General features: G+C 32.9%; 2 protein-coding genes across 2 annotated transcripts; one reads left to right on the top strand and one right to left on the bottom strand.

Moving 5' to 3' along the window:
- The first annotated feature begins 6,181 nt into the window (after nt 1-6,181).
- On the top strand, nt 6,182-8,826 carry LOC140830669 (protein IQ-DOMAIN 19-like). Its single transcript, XM_073194090.1, has 3 exons — nt 6,182-7,127; nt 7,395-7,628; nt 7,826-8,826. Exons 1-3 carry the CDS (start codon nt 6,678-6,680, stop codon nt 8,534-8,536), a joined length of 1,395 nt encoding a protein of 464 aa, XP_073050191.1. The 5' UTR covers nt 6,182-6,677; the 3' UTR covers nt 8,537-8,826.
- Nucleotides 8,827-9,981: 1,155 nt separating this feature from the next.
- On the bottom strand, nt 9,982-10,464 carry LOC140829614 (uncharacterized). The gene has a single exon (XM_073192927.1). It carries the CDS (start codon nt 10,462-10,464, stop codon nt 9,982-9,984), a length of 483 nt encoding a protein of 160 aa, XP_073049028.1.
- Nucleotides 10,465-19,039: the final 8,575 nt, after the last annotated feature.

Below are 19,039 nucleotides of genomic sequence, written 5' to 3'. Positions count from 1 at the left end.
GGTCTCCGATCCTCGATCGAGCGTGAAATGTAACTTAAAAATCTTAATGCACGAACTTTTGAAATGTAATGAAATAAACATGCTAGAATACCACTTCTTAAATAAATCTTTATTAGCTTATCTCAAAACTCCATCTCCAGTCCGGCCTCACTTATATACTGAAAAGATGACGATTAAACTACTGCGTAACATAAATAAATTCAAAGAAAAGAATTTAAATACTCAAGCAATTAAATTACTAGGAATTATGCATGGTTTATACGCAGTCCAAATTACGGGTTCTACAGAAGAAGTCGAGCTGAAACTGGAGGACATCCCGGTGGTGAGAGATTTCCCAGATGTTTTCCCAGAAGAACTCTCAGGGACGATCCCGGACCGCGAAGTGGAGTTCGAAATCAACCTGGTTCCCGGTGCGGCACCAATCTCTAAGGCACCGTACCGAATGGCACCAGCCGAACTCAAGGAGTTAAAGGAACAACTCCAAGAATTGCTAGATAAAAGGCAGATTCGACCAAGTGTGTCCCCGTGGGGAGCTCCTGTACTCTTCGTAAAGAAGAAAGACGGAAGTATGAGATTATGCATCGACTATACTGTAAGTGGGCTTATTTTTAAACTTTAAAATTTCGGATTTGTATATGCATATTTTCGGTTTTTACAAGAAAAACAAATAGTCGGGTACAATCTTCCTTCTACTCCTTTCTTGTATTGTCATACGATTTTAAATGCACTGTGAGGAGTCGACTGTATACGGGTGGGAATCCCAACCACGACGTACCCTTACGCGGTGGGGGACATAACCGCTATACGGCCTCGCCCCCTTAGAGGAGTAAAAATTAGGGACTGACGTCAGTAAACCGTAGAAAGTAGATGAGTCGCAGTGCCGGGTCAATATTATGCATGTTTACGAAGTACGTATGGAACTCATGTTTTATGTTCGAAATTTATGCATGTTGTATTTATTGTGCTCGATATTTCCCCCACTTGCTGAGTATTCCCCAAATACTCACCCCCTTACGACCCTCCCCAGATAAAAACGAGGAACAAGTTGAAGAAGAAGAATCCGAGCAGTTTTGGGGATGGTGAACATTCAAGAACTGGAATTAGTTTAAGTTATTTTATTTCAGTGTTTACGTTTCCGCATTTAAAACTCTGTCGTCTTATTTATTTCGGTGATTGTAAAGACAATTGTTACATTTTGAGATTATGATATATAAACTGGTTTCGGTTTAAACTGTACTACGAAAGGCTTGTTGTTTTCAATTGTGTGATTGTCAACGACGCCGGTGTCCATCCCGAGTTTCGGGGCGTGACAATATATTTACTAATGATCATCTTTTGTGGGTCTTTTTTACAATTGTCATTTTTGTTCTATGTTTCAGAGATGTGAACTATCTGAACGAATTATACAGTGACACAAAATATGTCTTCTTGTAAGTTGTAACATTAACTAATTTGTTTGTCTGCTATTCTATTCATAAATGCTCGTTGGTCCATTTCCTCCTTGTAACATCTTTTTTTAACTATGAAATCGCGTATATATACATGGATCTTTCAATTTCTGAAAAAAAAAATTGTTAAAAAATAAACACTTTAAAATACATGAAAAAATTAACATGGGCATCGTTGGAGTGTGTGTGACAAAAAGTGGGCATCGGGATAAGAAGTTCATCAGAAACAGATGGCTGTAAGAACTCACATATGACAGCAAGTCCAGAGAAGCAAAACACTGGGAAGAATCCTTATCTTGTGTAACAAGATCCGAGAGCTTTGAAAGGAGAGCAAAGATGAGTAGAATATAAAAGAAAAACACAGTAATTACATATATAGACTTATCTTTGTGAAACTGGGCATCGAATTGGAATGACAACAATAAAACAAGCGCGGTTATTCTCCCGTAGATGTAGGTCTTCGACCGGACTTGTTCCGAATATATTTGTTCGCTGTGTTTGATTCATGGTTACCAATCTTTTGTGTCCTTAGTTGAGAATTAATCTAAGAATATTTCCAGAATCTAATCAACAGAAGAAAAATCAATTCATAACAGGCATCTATATATATATATATATATATATATATATATATATATATAAAAGATCGATTTTGATATGATACACATTCATTTGTTCCTCGTCGTACCTTCAATGAGATGATCATCATTATTTGATGTATAATTTGAATATACTCAATCAAATCCTAATAAGTGAGTATTATTTTATCGATAAATATGACGATTAAAATCGTGTATATCATATAAGATAAATGATAAATTAATTTAATATTTATTTGGGAAAAGATGTTACAACGTGCTGACATCATATAAAAAGCCCTCTAAACTAAATTGAAGAAAAATAAAAAAAATAAAATTTAGCATCAGCCTTCATTCTTCAGTAATACATGTTTATTTTTTGTTTTTTTATATATTAATTAATTAATAAAATTTAAAATAAATTGAAGAAAAATGAAATTTAGCCTTCATTTTATTGATGAAATTTGCACTCCATTATTATTATTATTTTTGGTTTTATATGTTTTTCATCTATTAATTAATGTAATTTAAAATAAATTGAAGATAAATGAATTTAGTCTTCATTTTTTGTGATGAAATTTGTACTCCATTTACCCAGTTATTTCAGGAGTGAAAAAATACTTTTTTTTTTCACGATTCAAGTCAGATATGAGGCATGTTTCACAAAATTCACTCGTGAAACAACCTCATAGGAGTTTCTGTGTCAATTTTATTTTTAACTTAAATAAATTAACATCTATGAATAACGTAAATAATAATAATTAATATACTTCTCTTCGCTTGTTTGTTTTTTTTCTATCTATTATTTAATATATTCTAAAATAAATTGAAGAAAAATAAATTTTAGCCACCAATTTTTAGAGTGAAATTTAAATTAAGCCTTCATTTTTTGGAATGAAATTTACACATCATTTTTTTTTAAAAAAATAATATCTTTAATAAAATTTGAAATAATAATAATAAATACATATTCTATTGTTTGTTTTTTTTCCCAACTATCAATTAATTCTAAATAAAATTGAACAAAATTAAATTTAGCCACCATTTTTTTAAATGAAATTTATACTTTATTTGTTTTAAAAAATATATCTTTAATATAATTTAAAATGAATAGAAGAATAATAAAATTTACAATATATTTTCACAGAATGAATTATATCCTTATTTTAAAAATAATTATTTTGTTTGACTTCTCTTTTTTTTATTTATGAATTTTTATAGTTCTCCAATTTTTGAATTGGTTTTATGTGAGCCGGTCTCGAGGATATATCCTTCAGATGGGTCACCGGTCAATTTTTTGAGTGAAAAAACAATGATTTTTCATGATTAGGGTAGGATATGAGACATGTTCCTGTGAAACAGCCTCGTAGGAGTTTTTATGCAATTTTTATTTAAACTTGAGTAAATTAATATCCATTAATAACTTAAATAAACACGACTAATAAAATTGAAAACTATAATAAAATTGTGTCAGTTTACATTTATGTCGTTATTTTCGTTAAATAATATTAATAAATAAATATCTTTTTTTTGTTCGTTTTCAGGTATTAATGAATTTTATAATAATTGAAGAAAATGAGATTTTATTTTTGGAATGAAATTTACAGTTTTTTTTTTAAAAATTATATCTTTAATGAAATTTAAATAAGCGACACAATGTCAGCAGCGTAACTCACGAAAACTTCACAGGAGTTCACTCATCCCAATGCTACTCTCACTCTTGCACGCTTAACCTAACAAAACTGAATGATAGTGAAAGATTTATCTTTTAGTTCGAATATTGCTTAATATTTATGTCAAAAGTTATATTTGTTACCCACGACGCAATATTTATTTTTTATAATTGTGATTTATCGTGCAAAGCCCTATACTAAGCAAATGGTGAACATAATGAGGATTGCATTGACGTGCCTGTCAATTTGCCAAATTGTTAAACCCTATGCATGACAAACACAAATAATAGTTTGGTACAATAAGAAAACACTTCAAAAGAATCAAAATGAGTTTAAATTAGTTTTATGTGTAATAATTACTCTTATATACATCAAATGAATAAAAAAAGAGAAATAAAAATGAATTCAAATCGTTTTTATGTAAAACAAATTACCAATACACAACCCAAGTTTTAGATCACAATAAAAAAATGTGATCAATACTTTACTTATTTATGTTAAATGTATAGAATAACAATCACAATTGAAGATGAAAATGAGATCGCAATAATAACATTATTTGGAAAAGTTGCAGCGTCTTTTGTTGGATGTTCTATTGAAGATTTCATTCAAATTCATGACCATATATAAGATAAAACAAACAAATAACTTTATATCTACATAAATATTGCATCTAACAATAAAAATTTTCAATGCAGAATTTACCAAATAACCCATATAAAGATTCGTTAAATCAACCAATTAGCTACACACATTCTTTTCAAGTTGGATAATTCAGTGGAAAAACGTGATGAAATGTTAAAAATTGTGGCAGAAGCTATTGAGATACATGACAATTATCCAACAACAAATGTCAATATCAAGAAACGGAGATCTCGGAAGATTATCAAGACAACTAAACAAGGCAGTGTAGCACCAAAGGTAGAAAAATCAAATGAAATAAACATTAACAAAAACATGAAGATCCATGAAGACGAAGATGAAATAGAGATTCGAGATGAAGAACCAATTGCCGAGTACAAAAAAAAAAGAGATAAGAAGATAAAACCGACGGACACAAAAAAATTTCAAGAAGTCTTCAAATCAAAGACAAGAAAATGTGATGATTTCGATTGTAACCAAATAATTAATTATTTATCTATTAAAAGTTATTTTTATTTCAAAAATAATTTAAACATATTTATATAAAATTATCATATACAAATTATTATATTTCTCAACGTGCAACGCACGTGCATTTATATATATATATATATATATATATATATATATATATATATATATATATATATATATATATATATATATATATAAGATTGGTTTTGATATGATACACATTCATTTTGTTCCTCGTCGTACTTTCAATGAGGAGTGAGTCTCATGTGAGATCGTCTCACGGGTCATAATCTGTGAGACGGGTCAACCCTACCCATATTCACAATAAAAAATAATACTTTTAGCATAAAAAGTAATACTTTTTCACGTGTGACCCAAATAAGAGATCCGTCTCACAGATACGACCCGTAAGACCGTCTCACACAAGTTTTTGTCTTCAATGAGATGATAATCATTTATTTGATTTATAACTTGAATATGTTCAATCACATCCTAATAAGTGAGTATTATTTATCGATAAATATGACGCATGGGCTTAGCTCAGTTGATCAGCAACAGTAAATCTTGGAGCAATGACCAGGGATCGAGTCTCGCAAGCGGCAGTGTGAGAGTTAAATTCCCTCCAATGAGGGGGAGATACTTGTGCGAGGCGTAGCATAAGGTCTAGCTGCTGCTGGTTGACTGAGTCACCATGATTTACCTCCTCTCACATTCTTGTCGGGCCGGAGGTGAAGGCCGCCTAAGACGAACGATTTCACCTTTTGTAACAATAAATGATAAATTAATTTAATATTTATTTGGGAAAAGATGTTACCACGTGCTGACATCCTATAAAAAGCCCTCTTCCGATTTCCAATGGGGTCATAAATATAAACTTTTGGACCCATCAAAATTATATTCCGGATAGTAGAGTATTTATTCAACTAATCTTCATTCTTCTGATATATAAAAATTTATGAAACGAGATAAAATATAATGACAATCTTATTTTTTAGGCGCAAATCGCTGGAAAGGATTATTTTTTAGAGAATGAAATTTCATGTAACTCCATGTGTGAAATGCATTGGAGAACTGAAGAATACGTCATAATAATTAGAAAATTATTTTTTCTTGTAAGAGCTCAAAAATTATTAAAAATATACACTTTTTAATTTATTGAAATCTTTTTTTTATCCGATTAGATTTAAAAGTGCCAATAGAATCATAAAAAAAAAAGACGAAAGAAATGAGAGTAAGTCTCTTATAATACGGTCTCATAAATCTTTATTTATAAGACGGGTCAACCTTACCTATATTCATAATAAAAGTAATATTTTTTCATGAATAATTCAAATAAAAGATATATCTCACAAAATATGATTAGTGATACCGTCTCATACAAATTTTTATAAAACAGGGAGGCATGCTAAAATTGGTTACGCCAATTTAATGTGGGATAATATATCTCTATCATTGCATGAGTATTGTGCAAGAATCAGGCATCTTCTTCCACCCAATCTCACATGCATTCTGACCCTCATTCAATTTTCACTACATTTTTTACTTTACATGATACCCTTTTATTCGCCATTTTCTTTGCCAGATTTGTCAGATTAGGAAAAAGGATTTTTAGCTCTTCCGACGGGTAAAGAATCAATCCCACTTTCAAGATTCCTCCTTTTCTGCGTTGTTGTTTATTCTTCGTTTCCTGAAACTTCTCATCAGATTGAAACGATGCAACAGTAGTTAAAAGGTTGTACAATTTATTTCTTGAAAGCTACTAATCATCGTGTGGGGGAGTTTTGTGTCATTATTTGTTTAGATTTATTTGAGAATAAATGTAGAATGCGAGGGGAAAGAGTCGTTTGATTGTGTGAGGAGATATGGGGAAGACTGGCAAGTGGATAAAGAATTTCTTGACGGGGAAGAAAGATAAGGAGCAAGGGAGTGAAAATCCAAGAAACCAAAAGCAAATTTCGGCCATCGGTGGTGGAAATGAGAATCGTCACCCAATTCCTTTACCGGCTCCGCATCCCACGACACCGAGGGAGAAGAGGCGGTGGAGCTTCCGCCGATCTTCAGCCACGGCGCTGGGGAGGCACGAGACGAATGCCGTGGACAATGTCGCCACCGCCATCCCACCTGCGATGGAAGCTGACATAAAGAAGCGTGCGTTGGCTTTGGCTACAGCGGCTGCCGCCGACGCAGCGGCGGCGGCAGCCAAGGCAGCTGCTGTCGTGATTCAGATGCGGGCTGCAGCATCCGGTAGGGGAAGTGCTCCAGTTGAAAATGCTGCAGCAATAAAGATTCAGTCTTGCTTTAGAGGTTTTTTGGTATGCATTTTTTGAAATTTTATCAAGTCGGAATTGGTCATTAGCTCGACACAGTTGTTTTTCTAGTTGTTTTCATAAGAAGTTAAGCATATAAAAAATAGTTACAAAAGAGCAATCTTAATTATTTTTTTGAAAAAGATCTTTCCTTGCAATATTATATACTAGTTTGTATGAGAAACAAGAGTCTAATTATTGTTTTGTTTGTTTGAAATGGACCCATTTTCTGAATTCCACCATATTTGAACATGTATATATATTTTTTTTCAGGCAAGAAAGGCTTTGAATGCATTAAAAGGACTAGTGAAGTTGCAGGCATTGGTTAGGGGCCATTTGGTGAGAAAACAGGCAGCCGCTACCCTTGGGTGTATGCAGGCACTTGTCAATGTTCAAGCTCGAGTCCAACGACTTCGAATGGCCGCAGATGAAACGAAATTCATTGCACAGAAGCAGTTTAATCACAGAAAATCATCGCATGATGCCAAGTTTAGGACCTCTAATGAAGTAAGTTAAGTGAAGTTTTCGACTAAATTCCAAAGTTTGCTCGTCTTCATGGGTACTAGTAAAGTTTGAATAATGTACTTTTACTTGGATGTCATGAGTACTCTTCTCAGTTTCTTTGGCGTCCGTTCTGTGGCAACGAGAATCCAAGAAAATGATAAATTTGCTTCACTCCCAATTGACATTGTTGTTTTCTTTAGGATTTAGATAAAAGCCATGAAGAAAACATCAAGATTGTGGAGATGGATCTCGGAGGCACCAAACTAACCGCCAAACCAAGAAACAGCTGCTCAAACCACACACCAAACCACAAGCCCAATGAACCCCGAGTTTCCACGCCTCGTGCATCACTGAAGTTACAAGAACGGCCCTGCCAAATCTCACCATCACCATCAGCCATAACCGAAACGAGCCCACAAGCCTGCAGCAACCATTTCCAAGAATACTCGTTCGAAACAACACAAAGCAGCGCTCAGTGCCACACTCCAATAACGTGCAAACCTGATCAAGCTAGGCTCCCTTTTTCATACCCCAGATCAGAATGTGCCGAGACTTTTTACAACGAATGCTCATTCTACCCAAATTATATGGCTAACACCGAGTCTTCCAAGGCCAAACTTCGATCCCACAGTGCCCCAAAGCAACGCCCTGTCGAGACATTTGAAAGGCAGCCGAGCAGGGCGAGAAGGCCGTCTTTGGAAGGAAGGAATCATGTCCCGAAAGCTGTTAGAATGCAAAGATCATCGTCTCAAGTTGGATCAAAGGCTCAAAACTATCCAAACTCCTATTCTGCGAAGCTCGATAAGTCAAACGTTTCAATAAAGGAAAGCGAATGTGGATCGAACAGTACTATCATGAGCAACGCTACATACAGCCGACCCCTCATGGGAATATACGACATAAGCAATTAAACGAACCCTACTGTCTATACTTGACTATGTGATCATGGATCAAAATACTAAATATTCGATACTGACCGAGTTTTTCACAGGTTCAAGGAGTTGGGTACTAATTTCTTGTGATTAAAGAACAAGTGAAGCCAGAACCAGATATGATCAGAGTAATTTCTATGGATACAGAAGTGAAAACTTGCAAGGTTTGGTTTTATGTAGGTGGAGCTGCATTGAATTAAAGCTATTATATTTGTATTTAGTTTCATTTGAACTTCTTGGTTTCTTCGGAATATCAGTGGTTGCTAGAACGATCTTGTGAATATTGGACTTTGATCGATTATTAAATCGAAGTCAAAGGTATCGGAGATATCTGAAGAAAACACTAACACTCGAGTCATCGATTAACCAAATAAGTTTTAAAGAAATCATAGTGAAATTGCAAAATAAACATACTTTGAAAAAAAAGATGAGAATTTTCGTTATTTATGGATATTTCCGAGTGCCTCCTGAGCTTAAAATTATACAAGGCCCCCTAAATCTCAAGCCTCCATAATTTATTAAATTTAGTGTCCATAAAATTAATTAGATAAAAATTGGTCCGAACTATCCAATTGGGTCTGGGCTGGGGCGGACCCGATAATCAAGTTGAACTAACTCATATCCTAAATATGAGTGGGTATCATGTGAGATCGTCTCACGGATCATAATCTGTGAAACTGGTTAACCCTACCTATATTCACAATAAAAAGTAATACTTTTTCATGAGTGACCCAAATAAAATATCCGTCTAACAAATACGACCCATGAGACCGTCTCACACAAGTTTTTGCCCCTAAATATATACATCAACTTATTATCATCATCAAACAAATTTTATTATTATTATCATCGTTTAAAAAGAAATGAATTTAGTTGCTTCCTAGCAGCCATTAAATTTTAGTTCCAAACTTCCAATGTACTACCCGCTGAGAGCAGCGGAACCATGGATTTTTTTTTTTTAAATAAAAATTGCGATCCTGATTTTGAATGATTAAACTACATGTAAAGTTCTAAATTACGGCCTAGGCTGGCCGACTCACGCCTTTTACGATGCATGCAATGATTTAAATTGCGGATGTGAAAAGTGCTAGTCGGCCAGCATAAACGGCTATGCGTAGAAATATATGGTATGAAAAAATGGGAAAAAATAAAAAAAATTCACAATATACAATTCATTTCCTTCCTTTATGTCATAAAAGAAATTTTTTTTATTTAATTAGAATTTTAATCAATCGAATTAAACAATCTAAATCCTAAACAATTATTTTAATAATAATCATATAAATAATCTTTACACAATCAAATTCTGAAAGTAAACTCAACCTAAGGGTTCATTTAATTAGGTTGATAAGATTTGATGAGATTATATCCATAAATATTATCGTGATAAATTTTTTTTTTTTGAACATCAACTAACAGCTTTATTAATCTTCAACTTGAGAGTTACAATCGTTCATAATGATTGTGCTAATAGAGATAGGGAGGACTACAGAAATACCAAAACAAGCTTGTTGGAGAGCCGTTTTAACCAAAGTATGAGCGGCTCTATTAGCTTGTCTCCTAACGTGATCAACTTTGAAAGAAGTCTGATTCCTGATGATGGCCCGACAGGCTGTGATAGTGAGACCAAATTCAGTATGGTCTTGTGCATCGGAGTGGATTGCATCTGCTGCTATATTTGAGTCTGTTTCTACTATTACCTTGTCGTAGCCCATGTCTTTAATCCAGCTTAGAGCTTCGAGGATAGCAAGTGCTTCTGCTTCTTTTACAAGTGCTGCTCCATGGTGGAGACCGGTTCTACAAATTATGAATGAGCCACTTGAGTCCCTGATTACCAAACCAACTGCAAATGATCTTTTATCGATGCCAAAACCCGCGTCAACATTACATTTGAAGAAACCTTCCATGGGTTTCCTCCAGACCGCGTTCGCTCGCAAGTTCGGTGACTGGTTTGGCTGGTTTTCTATTGATCTTACGGCAAGCCAATCATTAAGAGTGTCGAGGGCGTATGTTATCGTCCGATCTGCGCAGGGGCGGAGCCAGAAATATGGCTCCGCCCGGGCTAGAATTTTATACTCTAGAATTTTTTAATATTTTATATTGATATACCCGGGCTAATATCATATTATTCTAAAATTTTACAAAATTTACCTATAATTATTTTCAAAAAAAATTGGGCCACCCGGGCTAAAGCCCGGGTATGAGCATACATAGCTCCGCTCATCTGCGGAATCCGAAGTGTTGTTCCAGATTCTGTCATTGCGTGAGTGCGAGATGCTCCAAAGAATCATCACAAAGTTTCGCCGCCTCACGCCATCCAGCCTTTCCAAGATATTAAAGAACCACTCTTCAAAGTTCTCGATCTCGGGGGGAGTTGAATTGACTTCAGTCTTCACTTGAGATAGCTCCCAGCAATCTTGAGCAAACTGGCATGTATAGAATATATGCCAAGGTTGTTCTAGCATAGAGTTACAATTTACACATGTGGCTGGGACCAGAAGATTTTTTTCCTGAAGCTTAATTCTTGTAGGGAGCCAGTTCCGCACCATGCGCCACGCGAAGGTTTTAACCTTGGGTGGCATATTTTAATCCCATAATTTATTCCATGCACCAGATACGCTGTTCCCTCGTCCTGTGTAGATTGTGTTCATGGCTAGATGATACCCCGACCTCACAGTGTAATTCCCATCATTGTTGTATCTCCATATGCGGACATCTGGATCGTTGGTCATTAGGGGAATATTTGTGATTTCTCAAGTGTCTCTTGTACAGAAAATTCCTTCAATGAGCTCTGTATCCCATCCATGTGTAAGTGGATCCATTAAATCAGCAACTTTCAGAGATTCTAGACCCGGGGTGATATGAGATTCTACTCGAGGTTTGGAATAAGATTATATAATTATATATTTAAAATTTTCAATAATATAAACACAAATAAATAATACATTAATAATTAATGATAATTTAAGGTTTGATTGATGTGAAATTATATCTATACAATTAAATATAATATAATATTAATAAATTAGAGTACAGACTATGATGTTTACAATCAATGACTTCAAATTCGATCAATGACTTCAAATTCGATGCTAATAGAAAATTGAAAATAAATAAATATTTATTTGCCTCCCAAGTCAAAAGGGTCCTTCCGAAAGTGATACAAAGGAGAGATGTTGTAATTTTTTTTTAAAATAAAGCCGAATGTTAGAATTTAGTAGCTAGAAAGGGCCCAAATTGGGAGTATTTATAATATTAAACTATCTCATTTTTTTTTTTTTTAAAAAGAAGGTTATTCTGATTCAGTGGATGAATTTTTTATTTTTATTTTTTACAAATTTAAAGGGAAAATGGTCAATAACTCCTTAAACCTAGAACTCACTATTCTGACTCCCTAAGTCTAAAGACATAGAGTTTAGTAGGATTTCAAAATTATATACCAAAATATATACATATATGTATATATATTATTAGTTCTTTGATCAGAATGTCGTCGGGTTGTACATATTGAGTTTTACAGACTCCTCCTCACAGCTTAACGTAGTCGCAATAGATGGTTTCTGGCATAAATTTGTTCAACAACACTTATCATAACCCTGCATTGTTTTTTATATGATAGTGTATAGTACAAAAGTTTAATTTTGAAAATCATATATGAGAGAGACAATAAACATTGGTTCTTTATTCAAACATACAATATATTATTACATAATAATATCATGTAGAGGAGAAATTTTTTTTTTAGCTTCTTATCATAGCTGGAACTACAACACACATAAACTGAAAATATTACAATTTTTTTTTTCAAAGAAAATTGAAGAGGTTGAGTGATGTCTTCATTTTTTTTTCTATCAAGGTATATATAGAAGTCTTAATGAATTTGAAATCTGGACTTCAAACTTGTGAATTGCTTTGTCAGTTGCAGCCGACAACATCTTTTAGTTGGTGTACTACCAATTAGTGGTTTGTCATATTGTTGTAGTTGAGTGGTCCATCATCCATTAATAGAGTAGTTGGATCGCATGCCTTCTTTACCTTTGACGAGTAATCTTTTGTTTTTGTATGGTCCCCAAGGAAAACGTGACTTGTGTAGACCTTCACCACTTGAATTTGTCTCCGCATTATGTTTCGGTCAAATTTGGGTCGAAAATCTTTCTCGAATTCTGACTCTTTCTGGTTTGGGAATTGCGGAAAGATTCACTATGAAAATCTTCCCACATGAGCCGTATTGCTAAATTTCTGACGAGTTTATTTACTCTCCGACAGCTTGTTGTTCAACAAAAAATTTCTTTAATTTCAAGTATTTCTTCTGCGAAGCTTGTAGTTTTTCCTATCATTGTATCTAACAGAAAAGATCTATTTACAGAATTTTGATAAAACTTAAATGGAAACTTGGTTTTTTCTATCTTAAAGAGATAGACTCATAATCTCCATGCTCGTCTAGTGGAGATGTCGTTTTCAGTGAGTGACTTAACAAGGGGTTTTTCATTTTTCGGAGAATCTTTTATTAACTTTTGAATGTTCATGTTTGGTCTTCTCGACTTGATGAAGTTAAAGATTTCATGTGATCTTTTCTCTGCTGGTTCTGGTGCTGCACTAAAAAAATAAAGCTCCGTAATATCTTCTCTTGACAATTAAATATTATTTTCTCATGTTTAATGAAAAGCTTCTTGGATCTATTTTGGTAGCACTGAGATTTCTGATAGGCTGGGCGATATAGTATAAAACGAGGCAAGGGCACCAAATGCATACCATGCTTTTACCTTGTTGGGATATGATTTTGGTTTCATCCATATCCTAGGATACTTTCCTACTATATCAACTCGGATTGTGACTGAGTTGATACATATTCTTGTTTTCAATTTCTCCTAGTTATATTGACATATCTAAAATGGAGAAACGATAATCTCCTTAGTACCAATATTAGATTTTCCCTTATCAGTTTGAGGTCTAAGATTGATCTCTCAATCTTCAATTCCCGAGATGAAGGATTGACTTGACGACAAGAGATAATGATTCAGAGTTTCAATTTTGGTTTTGAACGATTCATCTAAAAATAATCTCGATTTAGCACTTGTGCTAAATGTATTTGAATCTTTTGCTCTAGGCATAGAGCCATGTACTCGAAATCTCTCCATTTGGAAAATCAGTGGCTTCTCAATAACTTGGAGGATAAGCTTTTGCAATACAAAACATAGATAGGTATAAGCATGTAAACAACTTGTTATTCGATCGGAGAGAGTGCTCTTATATATTTGTTGTAGCCTAATCGCAACTTCTGCATTTAGGGCAAGCTTATTGACCTTGGTTCGAAGCATTTCAATTTGTTCTCTCAAGTGCCTCTATATTTTCATGATGACATCGACAGTAGTAATATTCATATCTTGTTAAAAAATCTGCAAAAATATTTCATGAGATTTAATAATAACAATATCAAAAATATAATTTCATGATATGTCATCTTACGACTTCTGCATCTGAGAATAGTCCATTGTAATACCTGCATGGTTATTCTTCTTCTGGTGTGAGCTTTGTAGGAACCGATGTCTACCAATGATCAATAACATCTTTATATAATACAAGATCATCTTCATCTTGAATAATAAACATTTTCAGGAGATTTTTGCAAATTTCTTTTAATTGACTTAATCATTTTGTGTGTTCTTCTGTCCATAAGAATCTTGCATCTTTCTTTAGTAATTGATTGAATATTTTCCTTTGTTTTGCTAGATTTTTTACAGACATTCTAACAAAGTTAACAAATAAAATACTTTAAATTTGTTTTCTGTCTTTGATTTTTTTCGAGAAATTTATGCACATTTTCCACAATGTGTTCTTGCATAATTATTCTCGAATAATCGATTTTCATTTCAAAAGATTCAATTTTCCTTGTTGTGGATGCTTTCTTTTCCAATAAGAATGCTCCTTCTTTTTTATACACCTTAGAGAAAATTTCTAAATATTTAATATATTCATCCATATTTTTAGATACTATTAAATGATCATCGATATAAACAAACATAAATTTAAAACAATATTTAAATATATTATTCATATTTAATTGAAATGTCTAGGGTGAATTAATCAATGATCTCATTTATAATACTTCCCAAATATAATGATTTGATGGTGTGGCGAAAGCTGAGAATTTCTTGTTTTCTATCGTCATCCTAATTTGATAGAATTCAGAATTACAAACGAATTTAGAGAAAATTTTGCCGCTGCATATACAACTGATTAAATATTCTCTACTGAGTACAAAATACCCATAAAAATCTATAATTTTATTATTTCCTTGATAAATAATTACTAATATGAGTTATTGTTTTTTTATTTCACCATGATTTCTTACTAAAAATTCGGGACTGCTATATGATGATATTTCTACTTTGATTAAACCAAAGTTTAAATGTTTGTTGATTATAACAATATGCATATCATTTAATATCTAAATTTCATCCACATTTAATGAATAACTTATTCATCCACAAAAAAATATGTCATGTGATTCAAGAATATATAGAGCTTGAATATGTTGGGATTGTGAAAGAGTTTAGAAGGAGATGAATAAACTCTTTAAAAATAGTTGTTTTTAAAATTTGTTTTCAATCGTTTTTAGGCGTTTGAAAGTGTTTCTCGAACGGTTAGAAATATGAACCACTTGAAAAGTACGGAAAACAATTCAAAATTTTAAAAGATAGCCTTCAACCGGTTGGCTGACTTGTTAACAATAAATGATTTGAAATATAAGTGCTCGCGGAAAGTAAAAACACGTGATTTTTATGGATGTTTTGAGATAAAACTCCTACTCCGCCCTTTCTTCCTCTTTAGGAAGCATTCCGCTAAAAGAATTTGACTTTACAAACTTATCGCAACAGTCATTCCAATCAGAAGTTATCACACTGTCTTTTTTGAAACTCTTAGAGATCACTTTACACTTCTGGATATTTAAGAACCCTCGGTTCACCAGGCAACACAATCAATCAAATAACCAAAGGTTATTCAGGTAAAGAAACAATAATGTTGGATGCAATAATTGTCATTGCTTGGTAGAGCGATCGAACCGTGGTGCTTGAGCTGCTTTGCGGTTTAAAAGATTTGAGTTGCACCATTACTACTAGCTATAGCTTTTGGTAAAACGGCAAACACTCGATCCTATAATTGGTATCAGAGCTAAGGTCATGGGTTCGATTCTCATTGATTGCATAGAGTGAAATTATTGAGAGGGAGATTATTGGTACAATAATTGTCATTGCTTGGTAGAGCGATCGAACCTTGGTGCTTGAGCTGCTGTGCAATTTAAGAGATTTGAGTTGCGTCATTACCATTACCACTAGCTATAGCTTTTGATAAAGCGGTAAGCACTCGGTCCTACATATTGTATTTCTTTTTATTCTATGTGTCTTGACTATGAAAATATTCTACCTCTATAACATGGTAGAAATTCTCCAAACTATCTCGCTAAGAGATTCTCCGACTAGAACTGACTCTTTGGTTTCTATTGAAGTCATGTCCTAGGAGATTTTAACGGATCCCATCATATTCATTTCTTGAAGTTTAATGAATCCTTCTTTGTTGAGATCAAGCGTTCATGCTGCGATTCTCATAGTCGATGCCCAGTCATGTATGTGATCTTCTCTATTTTTAAAATACAGTACATCATAACCCCAAAAAGGATGTATTGGTTCTAAAACAGACTTCCCATATGATATGGTGCAAGAGAATTTGATTTTTAGTGATCTTGTTCCCGCTAAGTGTGCTTCTCCACCTATTTGAAAACCAGTTTGGGATCATCTCATATTTGTATTATGAGATCTCACACTTTTCTTTGGTGGTTCATGAGAAGATAACCAAGTTATTGCGAGAGGTTCACTCCCTGTTGTATTCATCCAGATCTATGACCTTAAGATCCGCTAAAGACTTAGCATGGTCTTTAAGATCTTTTAGACCAATCATTTCTATAGTTCATCCATTTAATTTATTTTCTCATAGAATTTTAATCAGATTGATGATATTAGTAAACCTGTGTCTCTGACGTGCGAGTCTGTGACGTTCTATTCATTCCCCTGATCGGAGCAACTTTATCTTCCTTGAAATTATTTATTTTAATATTTTAAAGATGCATTCTTTTAAAAGATATGAGGTAACTTTGATGTATTTAATGCACAGAATATCGGGTATTTTCACCGTTTACCACAATTTTAATAAAACTTTAATAAAATAACGTAAAAAAAAAATATTTAACAAAGTAAGGTATCACGCCTCTTGAAATTTTTTTTTTTAAAAGAAAGTCACGCCTCTTGAAGAGGCGTGACTTACCTTATTTTTTTTTTTAAATTAGTAAGTCATGCCTGTTGAAGAGGCGTGACTTACCTTCAATTTTTAGAGGCGTGACTATCCTATTTTTTTTTTTTTTTAAATTAGACCTACTTTAATGCAAAAGACGCGGAGTCTGAAAAGCTGCGACAAATTAATAAGATTCGTCAAAGGCTGAAAATGCATGTGAATTGAATTATTAAAAATTGGAGTGCAGAAAGCCATGTGCATTTGTTTTTTTTGTTTTGGAAGCATCCCGATCCTTTGCCTATATATGAAAATGAGTTGTCTTTCAATTTTTCATCTTCATTTTGAGTAAGTTCTCTTCTTCTATTTATGTAATTTATTCATTTGATTTACTCTGATTTTGAGTTAATTTTTTTTTTTTTTTGCAGGTAAATTTTGATTCAACTGTTATAAGGTATGTATATTAAAATAAATTTTTTTGTTAAAAAATAAATTTATAGAATAAATTATTATTTATCTTGAAATATAATTTTTATGTTATGCTAATTTTTTTTTAGTATAACTATAATTTTTATTTGTTTTTCTAATTATGATTAATTTTTCTAAAAATATTTAAAATTCATTTATATTACGAAGAACTTCTTGTTATTAATAGGTACTGCAGATTAAATTTTTTATAAAGCTAATCACGCGAATTTACTGGAGAAGGATTGCGTAAATTTCATTAAAAAAATTTAAAAAGCAAGTCACGCCGATGCACACGGCGTGACATGCTTAATTTTGTTAAAAAAAATAAATTTAAGCAAGTCACGCCGATGGACTCGGCGTGACTTGCTTAAATAATTTAAAAAAAATGTATATAAGCAAATGACTTGCTTAATTTAAGAAAAAAAAATGACTTGCTTAATTTAAGAAAAAAAAATTAAAAGTAAGTTACGCCCATAGATTGAGCGTGACTTACTTAATTTTTACAAAAAATATATATAAAAGCAAGTCACTTGCTTAATTTAAAAAAAAAATTAAAACCAAGTCACGCCTATTGATTAAGCGTGATTTGCTTCATTTTATTTTAAAAAATATAAAAACAAACATGACTTGATTAAGTTTTTAAAAAAAATTAAAACCAAGTCACGGCCATTGATTGGGCGTGACGTGCTTAATTTTTTTTAAAAAAATATATAAAAGCAAGTCACGCCGAACTTAATTAAAAAAAAATTAAAACCAAGTAATTTAAAAAAATATGTAAAAACAAGTCATGTTTGTGAACTCGGCATGACTTGCTTAATTTTAAAAATAAAAATATATAAATCGGGTATCTCCTCAACAGCATTAATGATTCCACGATGTCTATCGGAGATAAGGCACACACCTGTTGCTCCTCGAACCACATGCTTGCATAGAAGTTCCAAAAACCACTTCCAGGAGTCGTATGTTTCCTCATCGACTATGGAAAATGCTAAGGGTAAGATTTGGTTGTTTCCATCTAAACCCACAGCTATAAGCATCTTGTGCTTATACTTCGTGTATAAATGAGTACCATCAACACTAATTATTTTTCGACAATGTGCGAACCCATCTATACATGGTCGGAAGGCCCAAAACACGTAGTTTAACACCTTCAATTGAGAATTGAATCTCGGTAAATGGTTCCACTCTACAATAGTGCCTGGATTGTACTTCACAAGGGCACCCATGTACCTTGGCAAAAGACGTACCGAACTCTCCCATGTACCATATACATTTTCCACCGCCCGCCTTAAACTGTACCATGCCTTACCATATGAGATTTGATAATTATATCGATCTTTGACAAGTTGGATAACATATTTAATCTCACACGAAGGATCACACCGAACAACGCAGGTGTACTATATTTTACAGTGTGATGTCCTATAATAACTTTGCCACCTACGAATAAAAGCACCGACACACTGTCCATTCCTATAAAAATAAAATTCAATACGTCACACAGAACACAAATGTGATAACAAATTTTTTATATTACAATTGAATATTAAAATCATTTTAATGTACACTTTTTTCATAACTATTTTTTTATAATAATAATAATAATAATAATGATAATATTTCTGTACAATAAATAAACGGTCATCTTAAATACGAATAAAATCAACAATTAAATCATAATACTTATTTTTATTTAACAAAGTAAGAACAAAAAAAATATTTATAATAATA

The sequence above is a fragment of the Primulina eburnea genome, chromosome 4 (genome assembly GCF_022965805.1).
Source record: "Primulina eburnea isolate SZY01 chromosome 4, ASM2296580v1, whole genome shotgun sequence".
NCBI lineage: Eukaryota > Viridiplantae > Streptophyta > Magnoliopsida > Lamiales > Gesneriaceae > Primulina > Primulina eburnea.
Note: the sequence above shows the minus strand (reverse complement) of the source record. Positions and strands in the feature narration are given on the sequence as shown.